At 42.3% G+C, this 17,354-nt stretch overlaps 1 protein-coding gene across 1 annotated transcript in view; it reads right to left on the bottom strand.

Annotated features, from left to right (window-relative positions):
* The window catches only part of LOC146638396 (matrix-remodeling-associated protein 5), a 28,742-nt gene extending 20,663 nt beyond the window's left edge, over positions 1 to 8,079 (bottom strand). The window contains exons 1-3 of the mRNA XM_085361164.1: positions 7,968 to 8,079; positions 1,629 to 1,754; positions 1,401 to 1,537 (exon numbers count right to left, since the gene is read on the bottom strand). Coding sequence (XP_085217290.1) covers positions 1,401 to 1,537; positions 1,629 to 1,715 — 224 coding nt within the window. The 5' untranslated portion in view covers positions 1,716 to 1,754; positions 7,968 to 8,079. The remainder of the gene's footprint in view (positions 1 to 1,400; positions 1,538 to 1,628; positions 1,755 to 7,967) is intronic.
* Positions 8,080 to 17,354: the final 9,275 nt, after the last annotated feature.

Raw genomic sequence — 17,354 nt, 5'->3', positions numbered from 1 at the left:
ATCCACCCACGGCTTCTGGTTGGGAAACGTTCGGATGATAGTTCTTTCTGCTGTGTCGTCCGCTAGTTTCCCGATAAATCCCACAACCGCTTCCGTAAACATGTTGATGTCATCAGAGCTGCGCCGAAACATGTCCCAGTCTGCGTCATCCAGTGCGTCCTGCAGCGCGGCCACCGATTGGTCCGTCCAGCGAGCGACCTCCCTCCTGATTGGTGGATGCTGCTTTATCCTTTGTTTGTAAGCAGGTATGAGGAAGATGGCGGAATGGTCCGATTTTCCAAATGCCGGCAGGGGCTGAGCCTTGTAACAGTTCTTGAACGGGGTGTAGCAGTGGTCTAATGTCCTCGTGCCCCGGGTGGGGCAGTTGATGTGCTGGTGAAGGTTGTGAAATGTCCGTTTGAGATTCACTCTGTTAAAATCTCCCATAACAATGAGTGCGGCATCTTGGTGAAGTGTTTGCTGATGTGTGAGAGCCTCATGTAGCTCACATAAGGCAGTGTCCGAGTCCGCGTGAGGCGGAATGTAAACAGCGCAGGCAATGACCGCAGTGAAAGGGCGACACTTAACGATCAATAGCTCCAGATTGGGCGAGCAAGAGCGTGTGAGTGGGGAGATGTTTGTGCTGTCGCACCATCTGTTGTTCACCATCAAACATACTCCACCACCTCTTTTCTTCCCCGACTCCATTGTCCTGTCCATGCGGTAAACCGAAAAGAACCCCGTCGGCTGCACGGCGTGGTCTGGTATCGCTGGGTTCAGCCAAGTCTCGGTAAAGCAGAGGAGGTTGCAGTCCCGAATGTCTCTCTGGAACTTGATTCTGGCTCTGAGGTCATCAAGCTTGTTCTCGATGGATTGAACATTGGCTAGCAGGATACTGGGCATGGGTGCGCGGTGTGCGCGAGCCCGTAGCCTGTTCCTGATGCCGGCTCTTTTACCTCGAGGCCGTCGCTTAGGGTCGCGTCCTTTGTTCTCTCTCAGGATCTCCTTTGGCCAGGTTGGGTCCGGAGTTAAACATGGTGAAATGTTCGTGTATTGCAAACCAATAGAAACCAAAGTGTCTCTACTGTAGCGGATTTGTGTGTTTTGCATGATGCCCATGCAAGATTATCGCAGATATAGCAAAAAGTGACGAAAAACTGCAAAAAGTGGAGAAGTTAGGGCAGAGCATCCAGCACGGCAGCCGACCTCACCGGCGCCATTACACAAGAGAGGTTAAGATTTAAGATTAATGTCATTAAAACAATTGTAAATATTTATCATGACTTGGTTTGCGAGGCAGCTCGATCATTAGTTACAGAAAGAAAACAAGACCATGGCATTCCACACGGCTTCATGTGTTTAGTTTTCTTCCCCTTGGACTGACATTTGGTAATTGTGTCTTAGTGTGTGTGGGATCTTACCCCAGGTTCAGCCGCTCTGTGTCCTTAGGAAGAGTTTTTGGTATACTGGTGAGGTGTCTGAACGTACAGTGGACCTCTCTGACACCTGGACAGCTGCAGCTCCGGGGGCAGGATGGGACGGTGTGGACAGGAATGATCTAGAGGAAGTTTAAAGGAAGAAATCTATGGAGTGATATCAGGCAAATGTAGAAATTCAGAAGACAAATGGGCCTCTATACATTTTTTTACCATTTGCCACAGCAGTGATGAAAGGAGCAGGGAAAACCACGCTGTAGCCAGGCTGCGGGCGACCTTGGCGCACCACCACAGTGCCATGACTGGATGGCTGTTTGACTGATCACGTCATGAACACACCTGTTGGTGCAGATTTGTGTTAACAAAAAGATCTCTCGCAGTGCCGTGTACCTTACGAACATGATCACATAACACACTCTTTTCTTTATATTGATCCGTGTGCGGAGTAGATGATATTGTAGCGGAAACCATCAGACTACCACACTCTTGCTTAGCGCATGCTGGAATGGACTGCTGATAGAATAAGCTGTCAAACTATTAGGAAAGATGTAATGATAAAAACTTTTTTATTTCGTAGGTGTGTTCAGCTGCAGAGCAAAAATCCTTAAATAATGAAGGATGCAATACAGCAGATTCTTTGGCCAACTACAGTCATGTGAAACAGACAGATTTCACAGGACCCCCCCCCCCCCCACACACACACACACACACACACACACCAAGTACAGTGCTCCTGCTTGCACAGGAGTTCAGAAGGAAAGTAGCAGCCAGCTGCTCTAATCAAACGCACTTCATTAACTGATCCCCTATAAAAGCTGAAGTTTTGGCATTTTGCTGGTTTGGACCATTCAGGTTTGTCTTAATGCAAAGCCTGAATCTGGAGAGGATGTCCCAGCAAAGTCACCTGAAGGTCTGAGAAGTGCTCAGAGAAACTACAACAACTTCACCTCAGACTCTGCAGGCCTCTGCTAGCATGTTAAATGTTAAAGTTAATGACAGTGCCGTTTGAAGTTTTTAGTGCCTTCTAAGTTTTTGAATCCTTTCTCACCCTTTCTCGTTTTACATTTAGATTTCATTTGAGATTTAAGGAGCTATGATGAAAGTAAAAATGTAAATGACCATAATGTCTCTCAAATTAAATCGCATCAGTAACCGTTTCCACAAGCCCAAGGTGATGGAAGAGCATTCAAAGCATGAGAAGCAGTGAGAAAGGAAATGAGAGTCGTGAGAAAAAGTCGACAGTAGTTCTTGTCGTGCCAAACTATTCAGCCTCAAGGTGGACGAAACATCCTGGAGAGGTTAGTGCACTTGGTTTAATCCTGTCCGTCACCACAGTAGCCTGTAAATCCTCTCATAACCAACATAGTCGTGTAAAAACAATGGCTGCACTTGGTTTTAATATTTTAATAAGTCACCTCAAATAAATAGAACAGGATAGAATGAAATACAATAAACAGTGGAATGGAAAATAACTACTTAACACTGGAAACTTGTCAGCCGTAGCTCGCTGCAGTGCCAGGGCGCTTGGCAGCCATTAGCCTAGTTTAAACATGCTCCTTTGAGAACAATACATGCCAATTACATACAACCAAGCACAATAAAAACACACACACACTGAATCCCACGTGCACGTGATATTGCTACATAGTTAGCCAAGATACAAATAAAGGAAGAGAACAGATAGAACCAAACATCACGAGCATATTTTAAGTCATTTGAGGCCATTTAAGGGTTTCTAGTTTCCTTGTGTGTCTCTGTGCTCTCGTCCCTCGAAGGCAGGCTGATTCATCTAACAGCTGGTTGTGTGTGCGTGTGTGTTTGACAGGAGGTCCTACAACGTGAAATTTGATTTTTTATTATCATTGCAACACAAATCTACAATCGTGCACTTCTCATTTTTCTTGCTACTACAGAGGTCAGGTCATCATCACCTGGATTTAGTCATGACAGTTTTAATCAAAATAAAGAATCTGTTCACACACAAGCGGGAAAAAGACCTAAATGGACCGTTCTGTGTCAAAAACAATATTTTTCCCCTTTTGTAGTTAAAATAAAACATTCTGCATGATTTTGACGTTCCAGGAATAGTTAAAATTTCATAATAACAAGACTAAACGACCCAGCAAAGTATATCACTCGTAGTGGGAAGAAGCTGTAGAGACCTACGTCTACATGTTGTAGCTGTGATGGGGCAGTCTCGCCTGATCATGGGGGCTACTCCTGTTTATGTCTGCGTAGCTGCTGGTCTCTCGGTTTAGCCCACGTGTCTAAGAATGCACAAGTCACTTTTTTATGACAAATTATTCTATGCCCTCCCTCTCATTTTTCAAATCTGTCCAGTGGGCCAGATTGGAGTCTTTGCTGAGCCAATTCTGGCCCCCAGACCTTATGTTTGACACCCCTGGTCTACAACCTTGCCATGAGGCTTTTGAGCCCTGAAATATCCTGCTCAGTCTGAGTATGATAGCAGCAGTTTGGGTTACAGGGAAAAATGTGTCCTCCACGAAGAGTTCAGGGGCTAAGGAAAATAATCTCTGGAGCTTTGGGGTCAAGTATGATATCACAGTATTCACAATAAATGTCCACGTAGCTTCAAACATCCATTCTGTGCTTTCAATGACATGTTAAAAGCAGTTTTGTTACAGTTTATTGGGTGTTACACATACCTGAGCAGCAACTTCACGTCATAAAACTTAAAAACTAGGAGCCAGTTTCATCGACAGCTCCTGCATAGATTTTATAGTCCAGTAAAGGTGTCCGTTTGGTCTCAGTCTCCAATGTGAATGGATATGCTGATCACAGAGGAAAAGAAGAAAGGGTAAAGAAGTGTTTTACCCTTTCTTTAACACCTTTAACATTTCTCTGCCAGAAAACGCTGGAAACAAAAAGTAAAAGCTGGAAATTAAAGTGTAAAGTGAGAGAGGGCAAGAGGTCGATGAAAGGAAAAAAATACAAAAGAGAAGAAGATTAAAAAACAGAGGCATGAGAAAACACACGAGGAGATGAGAAAAGGGTTTCCCTGAACTATGCAACCATAAAGCACCTGTTTCAGGCTTCCTCCCGACAGAGATTAAATGCATATACCTCCTGAAAGGGGCAGAGCACAAAACTCTGTTTCTTATCAATTTCACGTGTTTCCTGGAAAAAGGTTTTTTTCTTTATATCACTGCCAAAATACATCAATCTTTCCTTTATGTCTTTGTATATGGTCATGCTGTCTTATAGCCATTCAGTTCTTTTCATCTCCACTGCACTTTTAAACACCTTGAGTGAATGAAGCAAAGAAAACTATACTGTAACCTGTAAAGTTGGTTTTCTATTTAGGTCAATAGAAAACCAACTTTGCTAACACTTTACACTTCGGCACATGGATTATCCTTGTGTGGAGTGTGCAAAGAAACTCTATATAATACGCCACTTGGCTTCTTTTATGAGATGTTACTTTTCCCGAATCACATAAAGAGTTTTTTTGTTTGTTCAAACACGAGGTTTGTGACCACTAACTACTTGATGTTAACTTGTAAGATCACAGCTGTACGGCCCCAGTCACACAGGCCTAGAGACTGTTTCAAGACCACCCAGCAAACACTGGTCACAAGGGAGAAATGTGGGAAAACACTCCTTGTGATTGCTTTGGTTCGTAGCAGATTGCTGCTCCTGCTTAGCAGAGGTGACAAAAGTGCAGACATTCTCTACTCAAGTAGAAGTACAGATACTACTGTGAAAAGCAAAGTAAAAGTTGAAGTACTGACTCAACTTCTTTACGCCAGTAAAAGTTAAAAAGTGCAGGCTCTGAAAAGTACTCAAAGTAACAAAGTAGATCCTTGAAGGACAATTCTACCACATATTTTTATGCCAATCTAACTGAACCTTGTGCTACATTAATGCAATAATAAATAATATTAGTAGATGGGAATACAACTTTTATTTCAATCTAAATTTTATTCTAATAAAAGAATCACGTACAGGCTGTGATCAGCTGACCTGCTGCTCTTTGTGGGTGTACACGTCTGAATTCAACCAGATGTTAGCAGATGTTTTATGAGTCGTCCTGGCTGATTTCCATCCTCTACACTGACAGTCCACTGTTTATGCTGTCTTTATACTTTACACTATACAACCAACTTAACTTCAAGTTCATCTCTGCCCTTTATGTAACCTAACTCTGACCATGAACACCACAGCCACTCTGCACTCTCACACACACTTTAAACCCAGCACAGCACAGCAAACTAACCTATTTATCCTGCAGTAAGCTGTAGAGTATTTTCATGAAACCTTTAAAAAAAACACAGTTACTCTGACACAGTTTGTTTTGTTTTGTAAATACTAAAACAAAACAAATGACTGTTTCTATTTTGTTAGACTTTAGATATTAACTGAACAGAATTCACATTCTTGTGTACAAACATCTTCTTCCCAGTAAGTACAGGATAGAGGTCCAGACAATATTCATAAAGAGCAGATGGTGAGCTAAGAAAGGGGACAATAGAATATTTCCTTATGGAGCAGAAAGGATGGTAAGCCAGCGGTCATTCAACATCAAAATATTTGCTAGCGACTTCTCCTGTGTACTGGTGGAATGTATCGAATCAAGGTATCAGCAACTCTCGACATCAACACTAAGCTTTAGTCAGTATTCAAAGTCAACACATTCAAAGGTAGTTACTATATATCCAAGATGTGCAATTGCAAAAGTACTTTGAGGTGCTTTTCTTATGGCGTGATAGGCTAGAGTTTTAGTTGAACAGATGTGGCGACAACAGTAACAGAGTCGGGTAGGCTCATTGCTTTTCAGTGCAAGTAAGCTACTGAATGTAGTTTACAGTTTCCTACTACAAGCAAGTCTTTAGAGCTTGTCATACTATATCTCCCAGCCTTAATTGTGTTGTTAGGGTAAAAGTACTGTTAGCCAATGATCCGCCACTGAAGACTGATCAAAAGTCAGATCCCTCTCACTTTGATTATTCTTTTAAGAATGCCAGAGTAGGGAAAAATACATCATGTGACGGAAGCTGCGGTGGAACAGTGGGACCATTTTTGCACCTACAAGTCTCCATGACTTGGACATTTGATCTTAATACAACATATGTTAAAACCTCACTGTTTTGTTTTTGTTTTGTTTTGTTGTTGTTTTTTGGTTTTTTTTGTTTGTTTGCTTCTTGCTTTTGGTTGCTGCATCTTTGTATTTGCTGTTATAAAATGCAAAATCTAACAAATACTTGAATTATAAAAAAAAAAAGAAGAATGTCGGAGTAAAGCCAATACATCTTTATGTCAAAAGCATTATGCTGACAGTCAGCCAAGTCACAGCTGCTTTATTCAAGATAACACATGTCAGGAGAGGACTACAATATGATTCCCACATGTTTTCCATGCACGTCTGTAGGCCTGCGATCATGTGCTGCCCATATATCCTCATTCAGAAATCTCTTTCAACATTATGTACCGAGTGTTGCCATTAGATACTAACCCTGTCTACATAAGGTCATCTAGCAATTATAATGGTTACATTTACTGATTGATGTTGCGGTTATGATTCTTTATTAACGCCTAATCAGCTCATAAGGGAAGAAATGGTAAATGGACTAGAACGTACGCAGCACTTTTCTGTTCTACCTGAGCGCTCAAAGAACTTTATGCAACTTGCCTCATTCACACAGGCACTGTTTGCTATGCTTTTTCTGTCTAACATTCACACAAGTTCACACCACGATGGATGCTTTGCCTCTTGAGCTACAGCAAAATGATAATTGAATGTGTGTATTGCACAAAAAGGCTCTATGTTGGTTTTGCTACTATGAAGGTTGAGAAGAAAGTTTTTGTTTTGGTTTCCCTCCAAGTACTAGGTGTAAATCTCTTATAGTTTTAGCTTAGCATGTGGATGAAGGGAAGCTTAGCTGACTTTACAGCTAATCTAAATGCTGTTGTTGCGTCTTTGTAGAGTGTAGAAGTCTTATTTCTGAAAGCTGGTCCTCATTAGTCATTAAAACAGAGCCGTTTCTAACAAATACTAAACTGTGTATTCATGTTGACCGTCTGTTTGCCTGAAGTGCTCATTTGTACCAGTATGATTAAAATGCATGTTGCCAAAGGACCCGGTTATAGTAAACAAAGATTTGGTCTCACATAAGTCTGTCTCGCACATAGTAAATCATGTATAAACGTTTGCTCTTTGGACACCTTGGTGGGCTGTGGGCATGCATGTCACATTATTTATGTGAGAGCTAATTCACAGCTTTATTAAGACTTGTGGACAAAAGAATGGCAAATTTAATTCTATACAAGCCAACAAACAGATGAATTACTGTGACACTGGTGGCCAAAGCGGCTCTAAAACGATCATGTTTACTGTCTTTGGACTCTTATTAGACAACGTCCAATTGTTAAACATAGAAATTAAGAGTCAACAGTCACATTTCAAACCTCTTAATTGGAGAAAATTACAGTCAGTGTTCTACGTAGAAAACGGCATCCTGAAACTTCAACTCAAACAACTGCATCTGGGAGCATTTAACAAGTTCTCATTAGGAAAAACCACCAGAGACTCACCTGAAAATTCCTCTAGAAGATGGAAAACATAAACAGCTTTAGTACAAAATAGACAAAGTCCTTTGTTTTGGCTGCAGGATACAAAGCTTTACAAGAAAACCAGGTGTAGACAAGAAAAAAAGGATCCAGTTGATGTTCTAGTCCTGATGATGTTTGCTGATTTGTAAAGCCACCAATGTCCCGAGGTCTGAGAAGGAGGCAGTAAAAGAGGGGATGGAGCGCTCTGTCTGTGTGTGTGTGTGGATTAGTTTGACCCTCTGCTGGTCTCTGAGGCATCTGGATTTCAGTTTAACTGCTTTTCCATTTTCCCGTGCCTTTCTGTAACTGTGCAGTCAGGAATGCTGCTTCTCCATCCCCTTCTACACCTACGCTCCCTCCTTCACCTCCTTTATTCATCTCCTATTCCACTCTGTCTTTAACCATTCCTCGCTATTCCCTCTTTGAGGCTCGACTTCCACTTCATGCAGACTGTCCTGGTAGAAACAGATCACTTTCTTTTCCTTTTTGCTGTTTTCTGTCACTCCTCCGTCTGTCTTAGTTTTTACTCGTCTCTCTATCGCAACATTCTTTCTCTGTTGTCTCTGCCTGTTTTTCTCGTTACACCCTTTCACCTTTCCAACGCTCCCTCTCTAGCTTCCTCCCCCCTCCTGAGGTATATTACAGTGTGTGAATGCATATTAGCCAATTATCATAACCTGTCCACAGATATCGAGCCTGCGGCTACACACGCCGACTCTCTCTTTGCAGAACTTGGCAGGTATTCAGTGTTATTCATTTGATCTGCCTACATAAGATTTACAATGAATTAAACAAGATGGGGACATTTGAGCTGTTTAATTGTGCCTTAAGCCCTGATGCTGTATGAAATACCTGCTGTTCTAACACTGTGGCACCGTACCTGCGCTCTGTTGACACAGCCGTTTTTACAGGCCTGAAGACAGAATTTTCTTTTTACCTCATAGAAACATGAAGTCTGGACTGCGGTACACCTTGGCTAAACATGAATATTAGATGTGTTATGTAAACTGTAATAGATTTGATCTTATTGTTACTATTTGGAAAGATCTAAGCAACTAACTAAACACGTCAATATGAATAGGCCTTTTGTTGCAGAGCTCTTTTGTTCTCCAGCCCCTCCTATCATTTCACTTTTATGTAGTTTACTTCACCTAGCTTAGGCCAATAATGTGAGGTTTAAAAGTGCAAGCTAAAGCTTGTAAAACACTCAGAGAAATATTTTGCTTTCTGTTCTCTCCACCCCACCTCCCTGCATTCCTCCATTGGAGAATATTATTCTTATTATACTCAAAATTTCTCCTGTCCATGAACTTAGAATCCAAAACTGAAGCCACACAGTACAAATAATTACATTTACGAGGGGGCTGGGTCTTGACTTTATATTTTGTGCAGTTTTTTCATCAGTTTTTTCTTCTTGGAAAAACTGAAAAACATTTCAAGAAGCAAACAAACAGGAACGCTGCTGGAACGATGAGCTTCTGAGGACATTAGTTTTATAATAGCAAAGACTTCTTCATCTCCGATGTACAACTTGTTTGTTTCATAGTATTAAGTTATTGTATGGGTACAGCCCGTTTGGGTACAAAGTTTTTTGGCAAGTTTGCAGCTTCGGGCTGGTAATTGACACCTAAGCCAAATCTAGTTACTAAGCTAGGCCTCCTTGGTTTTCTCTTAGTTTTAGTGCATTCTTATTATGTTTATGGCATTCTGTGCAATTAACTGTACTAACATGTTTCAGTGAGTAAAATTCTATAATTTATTTGCTTCTTTTATTGCATGCATTGCAGCGTGAATTAGCGGGTATTGAGTGCTAATGCTAGCAAGTTTGGTTAGCCAGATGCACTCTGTTGTCTCATCTAATCAAGCTTATTTCTATTGCTAGAAATCCAAGATGGTGACAGCCAGTACATAATTTGGGCAATAAAGTTATTCTCAGAAATTTAATGTTGTCCTTGAAGCGTGTGTTGTTGCCAGGTAATGTTAACATTTAGCTGTGCACACGCAGACATACAACTGTAGGTCTACATATGTGTAGCTCTGCTCAGAGAGAAAAGTACAGGGACTTCCAGTATCAAGAGAACACAGTGAAAAAATGCTACATAAAATGGCCTTGAATGATTCAACCTACCTTAATTAGTTAACACGAGTGGATGGATATCAGCTACAGTAAACGGGTAAAATGTAAAATGTTAAGCTGTAATGTTTCCCCATTTCTTCTATAATTTTTTTAACCTTAGGTATTGTAACATATGTTAAAAAAAAACTAACAGGAAAATACTATATGTTAGCACATATTTATTCTCAGTCCCAGTTTCCATATTATATTATTTTAGCCATATTTGACAAACTATAGAGCATACCAAAATATGAAGTGAACTTTTTGTCTCTATTTGCAGTATTTTTAAATTATTACTATTAAATTTGTTGTTTGGGTTTTTTTCTATGCATCCCAGTGTAAGTACATTCATTTCTACTTTGCCAATCCTCGAGTATCTCTAATCAAGAAATAGCTATAATTTTGCATCACTCTTTAATTTCTTCATTTTTCTATCAACTGCACATGTGCGCACACATGCAAACACATATTTCACTCGTTAGCTTATCATACTAATGATAGTCTCTGGTGCCAGTTCCATTCCGCCAAGTCTCCCCATTATTGTTCTGTCACTTTCTTTAATCAATACATAAAAAAACGTTTTTGACGTTCTATTTTTTCCCTCTTTCTTAATAATTTTTAGATGTGTGTGAGATTTTATTTTTTCCAGCTCATCTTCAGCCATTTAAAATCTTTTTTTTTCTTATTTACCAGTTGCGGGAATGTCCTAGGAGACACTTGTCTGACCATGTCTGAATGTGATGCGTCTCACACCCACACATAAAACGCTATGGAAAAAGACCTTCAGCAAAATGCTGTTTTCCCATCACTGGGAGCATTCTCTGCCTCGGTGTAGGATTTCACTTGTTTTCTTTGTCTATTGAGACTCTCGGCCAAAGACTTCAGATTAAAGCTTTGTTATTCTGTCTTAACTTTTGTATGATGTTCTGGTGATCTTCCTCTCTGTTCCTGGAGCAGTAATCCCGTAAGCTCTCAAGTTCTCTTTCTTTGTGCTTCACCTAAACACCCCTTATATGTCTATAAGCCATTTTCCCTTTCTCTTTGTCTCTTTGCCCTATAATACACTCCTGTAGACTAAGAAAGTGATTACACACATTTGAAAAGAAGTCTCTAGTGTATTTGTAATAGGTTTAGTGGAGGGGAGGCTCTGTTCTACATATTATCAGGTAGATTATTCACTTGTTGACTGTGGTTTAGCTGATGCTGTGATTCAGCTGCTGGGCTCCATACCAGTTTTTAAAAAAATTTTTTTTATTATCATTATTTTAATTTTACAGCTCCAGAGAAGGTGGAATTGTCCAATGACAGTGTCAGTAGGTGCTCTCAGATGCAATCTGGCTCTATAAGCATATATGGTGAGGCAAAGTGATATCAGTGTCATGGTCCGCGGCCCGGCGTCCGAGGTGCTGATGGGATGCCCACTCCCGTGGGCGTGGCTGCTAACTCCACACCTGCATCCCATCCCGGGCGATCACCAGGTGGACTATTTAATCCTGCCCAGCCTGCTGCTCCACGCCAGTCCGTAGTCGTCCTTCAGCGGTAACGTACACCTGCGGGAAAGCCCTTATGTAAACCTATCCGTGTGAACTAACACTAACTCTGCCTTGTATACTCAGATCACAGCTCGGCGTGTTTGAGCCACCAGCCTGTCCACCTGCCTGTCCGGAATTTGGATCACAATCAGCCCCAGCCGCCTCGACCTTTCTGAAGCTTCTCCCCACGGACCCTCACCCCTCCCTCCGGTTCCCTCGGCCCCGCTATCATCGTAAGACGCGTACTCTACTTCCCCTCGTATGCTGCCGTTTTCCCGCACCCCAATAATCCTTTTTTCCTTTTTCTGTTTCAGCCTCCCACAGTCCCGCTCTCGGCGTTCCTGCGCGATTCACCTCCCGGTCCCTCGGTTTTTCTGGTTCCGTGCGGTTTTTTTCCCTTCTACCCTCCCGGGACACCCTCAGTTATAATAAAGTTTATTTTTTGTTCTCTCGTACCGCTGTGTGTGTGTGTTCTGCTCCTGGGTCCAGCTTGTGCGTGGAACTTCGGTTCATGACAATCAGGTGTACAATAAAGTAGGTGAATGAGAATATTCAATTTTTAAACAAAAATATAAAACATAAACATAGTTTAGTAAGGCTGTAAAGTTGGAGCACACTCTGCGGTCCCCCTTCTTAAATATTGGCAGATCGGGATGGTGGTTCCCATCCAGAGGTAACGCCCCTGATCTCCACGTAACATTGTAGAGGTGTGTCAACCAAGACAGCCCTACAATATCCAGAGCCTTCAGGAAGTCAGAGCGACCCAGGAGTCCTACCACCAGCGAGTTGTTCAGTGACCTCATTGCTGGAGATAGATGAGTCGTCCCCAGACTCTGCTTCCTCTACGGAAGACAACCCAGTGGGATTAAGGAGATCCCAATGGCGGTGGCCTGATGAAGTTCTCAGTCGAAGTCAGCAGGTAGAGCCATCATCTGGTTTGGGGGTTACCACCACCACAGGCCCCAACCACCTTGTGGTCACAGCTCAGCAGCTTCAGCACTGGAGATGCTGAACATGGTCCATTCAGACTCGATGTCCCCAGTCTCCTTTGGAATGCTGTTGAGGCTCTGCTGGTGGTGGTGGTGATGAAGCGCCTCGAGGCGACTTTTGTTGTGATTTGGCGCTATATAAATAAAATTGAATTGAATTAAATTGAATCGGTGGGAGTTGGAGATCTTGCGCACAGGGCCTCTGCCAGGCCTTCCCAGGGCACCCTCACTATACGTTTAGGTGCCCCACGTCTGTCCAGCATCCTCCTCTGCACCTGATTCAACTCATCAGCTAGTGATGATCAGATGACATATCAGCAGCACTCTTCACCTGAGTATCTAGAATATAAGACTGAAGATCTGATAATAAGATTACGAAATCAATCATCGACCTGCGGCCTGGAGTGTCCTGGTGCCACGTGCACTCATGGACACCCTTATTTTCGAACATGGTGTTTGTCATGGACAAACTGTGGTCAGAAGTCCAGTAACAGAACACCGCTCGGGTTCCTCCCAATCACACCCCTCCACGTCTCACTGCCATTGCCCACATGAGCGTTGAAGTCTCTCAGCGGATGACACAGTACTCTGAACTGTTGTTCAGTGCACAAGCGCAGAGGACAATCAGGACCTGTACCTGAAGGTGCAGGGAACAAACCCTCTGATCCACTGGGAAAAACCCCAATATAAAGGCAGCAAGCCGAGGGGATACTAAGATACCCACGCAAGGCCATCACCTCGACCAAGGGCAACTTCAGGCTGAGACGGAGTCCAGTCCCTCCCAGGAGACTGGTTTCTGAGTCCAAGCCGTGCGTTGAGGTGAGCACGACTGTATCGAGCCGGTATCTCTCAGCCTCACGCATTAACTCAGGCTCCTTCCCCACCAGAGACGTGACATTCCATGTCCCAGTTGCTATTCTCAGTAGCCGAGGATCAGTTAACTCGCTCTTTGTCTACTTCCTCACCCAGGTCCAATTTGCCATGGGAGACCCTAGCAGGAGACAAAAAGCCCCCAACAATAACCCCTGGGATTCCTGGGACACATTATTCTAACTATGTTTACCTTGTTCACACTGATATATTAGCAACTTAGTATGTTAGAATTTAAGCTTAACTGTGGGCTATCAGAAAAAACCTAAAGTGAACTGAGACCATGTAAAATATGTTACCTCATTACCATGGTCAGTTTAAAAAGTAAGTTATTTTACGTGTTTATAGGGTTAAGGTAAAATTATCCAGCATAATTATTTTTACCCTAAACAAGTAGTGATACCTGATACTATAAACGCCGTAAATGAAAACAGTTTAAGCTGTCTCCTGCTTGTGACACCTCCACACCACTGACCATTTAACAGACGCTATTACAGTGAAAGCGCTGCGATATGTTACTTAAGAGTCAAACAGGTCTCAGACAGGTCAGTAACAATAAGTCTTGTTGAATTTAATCTAAAAGCAGACGAAGTTGCTTGTTCAAGGTTCAAGGTTCTTTATTTGTCACATGCATAGTTATACAAGTATAACACACAGTGAAATGTAGCCTGACACGCTCCTCGACATGTGCAAAAATTGGGGGGGGGGGGGGGGGGGGGGTGTAGAGGAAGAACTTTATGCGTGAATGTGCAGTAGTAGCAGCAAGCAGGTGAATTCTGTACATTAATATGAATAGACATCTGACTATTTTACAGGATAGACAATATAAACATATTTAAAATTAAAGGAATTTGAAATGTACATTGTGCCTTGGTTTAGAGTGTTTGGAAGAGAGTCCTGTCTCAGTCAATTATAGATGATGTGAGAGGGCGGGTGTGTGTGTTTAGGGCACGGATGGCTTGGGGATAGAAGCTCCTCTTGAGTCTCTCTGTCCTTGCCCGGAAGATGCGGAACCTTCTACCAGATTGCAGAAGTTGGAACAGTTTGTTGCCAGGATGGGACGGGTCCTTCAGTATCTGCGCTGCTCTAGTCCGGCATCTCCTGGTGTAGGTGTCCTGAAGCGGGGGGAGAGCAATCCTGCAGCAGCGTTCTGCTGTACGGATCACTCTCTGGAGAGCTTTTTGGTCCTTCACACAGCTGTTCCCAAACCACGATGTCTGGCATTTTCTAACATGCATTGCTTTTTTTTTTTTTGCACTAGTCAGAGCTAAAGGGTTGTGATCAGCCTCAGCTCCACAAAGGTCAACCGTACAAAGGTGACAGTGACACAAAGAAGAACAGTAACAATTCTCTCAGACTTTGTTTGAAAGCTGCAAATACCTCGTCGTGCCTGTCAGGTGTCGATCTGTTTGTGAACATGTTTGTGTCTCATGGGTCTGGTTTCCTTCCTTCATTTCTTCATTTCATAATAAGCCCTTGATGACTAAGACTGTCTGAGGACTGTTTACTGCCAAAACTTGTTGACTCTTCTTAAGGCATTATTTGCCTTTCTCCGTGTAGCTTTGGTGATGGGCCTGTTCAAAGATGCTAACATATTTGCAGGAATACACACCCATCATTTCAAGCTTCAAAGCCAAACTTTGGTGAGACTGAAGTGTAATTGACACTGGGGGAGTTGGAGTTCTTCTTTCTCTTGTCCTGAGAAACAGAATGAGGATGCTCTGCGCAGTCCAGTGACTCAGCCTCCATGACAAAGTCAATCATCACCCTCTGAAAGCAGCACCGCTGACAAGTTTAAGCCAAAGCGTTGCACACTAAGCTGTCCTGGAGGCATTTGGTAACTGTCCTGGTGCAACTGATGAATGTTGTATGAGAATTAAAGAACAATAACACCTGATGCACAAGTTCAGGATGATGGCTACACCTGCAGGCATACACCCTTTCTAAGTCTCTCTCACTATGCATTCGCAGTTATATATAAAAGATATAAGACGATTTTGGGCACAAGACAAGATACACTAGACATGCAAACTGGAAGATCCACAGCCCACCAAACCACCAAATAGGCTATTATTATGTGCAAACTAAAAGGTTTTAAATATCAGGCTCTCAGATCGAACCCCCACGCAAGCGAAAGAGAGGCCGCCCAAGAAACACCCGGTGATGAGAACTTGAGGCAGAAGCAAAAATGATGGGCTACACCTGGTCCCATCTAGAAAGAATGGCCTAGGACAGAAATCTCTGGAGATCTATCTTTGGCGGCCCGGAGGGGAGATGGGCAGTAGTAGTAGTAATGAGATGACAATATGACATGGAAAATGCAGACATGAAACACAGAACAGACTGGGAAGATGGAATAATACACAAGGAGAGGAACAGGAAAACAGATAAGGGGAACGAGGCACAGTCATAATTAAAAATCTTACATAGAGGACAAGAGACTCACACAGGAGAAAGAATATGACACATAAACAAGGAAGCATGGATGAAACTTTAACTAAACAAAACCTAACAAAGACACGCTAATAATAACACTAGAACTTACCATTACTCTAATACATCATAAAAAAATCAGACTTACAAAATGAACTCAAAATGCTGGCTCATAGACCCGGCGCCCTGACCCAACCATTTAGCAAGTAAATCCATTCAAACTACAGTCAACTGCAGCAATGCACGAGTGACCAAAACAATTGCAAAGAGGCTTTTAGTGCAGCATCATTCGACTCTTTGCAATCAGTTTCAAAGTCCTCACCGGTCAGGGTATTCATTTTTCATTAGTGATCACTGGTTGCAGGTAGTTGCCAGCCCGCCTCGGCCCGCATGACTGGGGCCTAAATAAGATACTTAAGCAACAGCATCATTCTTCAAATTTAACCTCAAAGTTTCTTTCTGGATTATGAAGAATCAAAAGCAAATGTGTGTGCATGTAGTGCATTAAATTTGTCCAGGCAATATGCACAACATTAGCGCATGTAACAGGAAGGTGCTGACAGCTGAGAATTACACAGCGCTTCTTCCATTCCAGCTTTTCAGTTCTGCTGGCAACCTTGAAACATGCTGGAGTTTGAAACACCTCCCCTGACATCCTTTGCGCACTAGAGGAAAACCAAAGGAAGAAAAAAACATTATGTACAAGCTGAAAGAAAAATCGTGGAAGAGAGATTTTCCTCCTGATTCGAAAAAAAACATCTGGGATTTATTCATATTGACCTTAATATAATCCTGTCATTGTTGGATAAAATACAAGCAAACTTTTTATTGTTAGCTCACTTGCCATTTTTTTTCTGGCCTCAACTTTGACATAGATACTTTGATAGTAGGTAACTGCAAATATCAGTGTCAGTTTTTGTGGATTTCTGTCTCTTTGCAGTTAAACTCTGATGCACTTTAAAATGATACTTACTACTTATATATGTCACAGACAACACCTCTGTGTGTTGTCTATATTGCCATGGCGATAACACACAGGCATGAGTTGGAGAGGTCGCTTGTCCTCTGTGTGTGTGTGTGTGTGTGTGTGTGTGTGTGTGTGTGTGTGTGTGTGTCTTAACAAGCCGGCAGAGACAGATGCTTGACAGAACAGATTTGGACCCTGGGGCCAAAACAAGCCAGCTAAGGAGGAAGCCCACACACACACACACACACACACTTCATAGCTATACAAATAAAAATCTTGACAAGCCTCGAACTCTGACAAGTGTGATGCAGTTATTAAAGTTTAAAAGGTCCAAGGTTGACTGTTTTACAGGCTGCAGGATCAACAGTGTGTTATAACTGTGTTATAACTGAGTGTTATTTATATATTCAGCACTGGATATATCCAGAGAAGGCTGCTGTCACCAGTTGGTAATATTAGTAA

Source organism: Diplotaxodon limnothrissa, linkage group LG2, assembly GCF_057381915.1.
Source record: "Diplotaxodon limnothrissa isolate DT_005_m linkage group LG2, D_limnothrissa_male_GT1.1, whole genome shotgun sequence".
NCBI lineage: Eukaryota > Metazoa > Chordata > Actinopteri > Cichliformes > Cichlidae > Diplotaxodon > Diplotaxodon limnothrissa.
The sequence above is the reverse complement of the archived record's forward strand: the minus strand, read 5'-3'. Positions and strand labels throughout refer to the sequence as shown.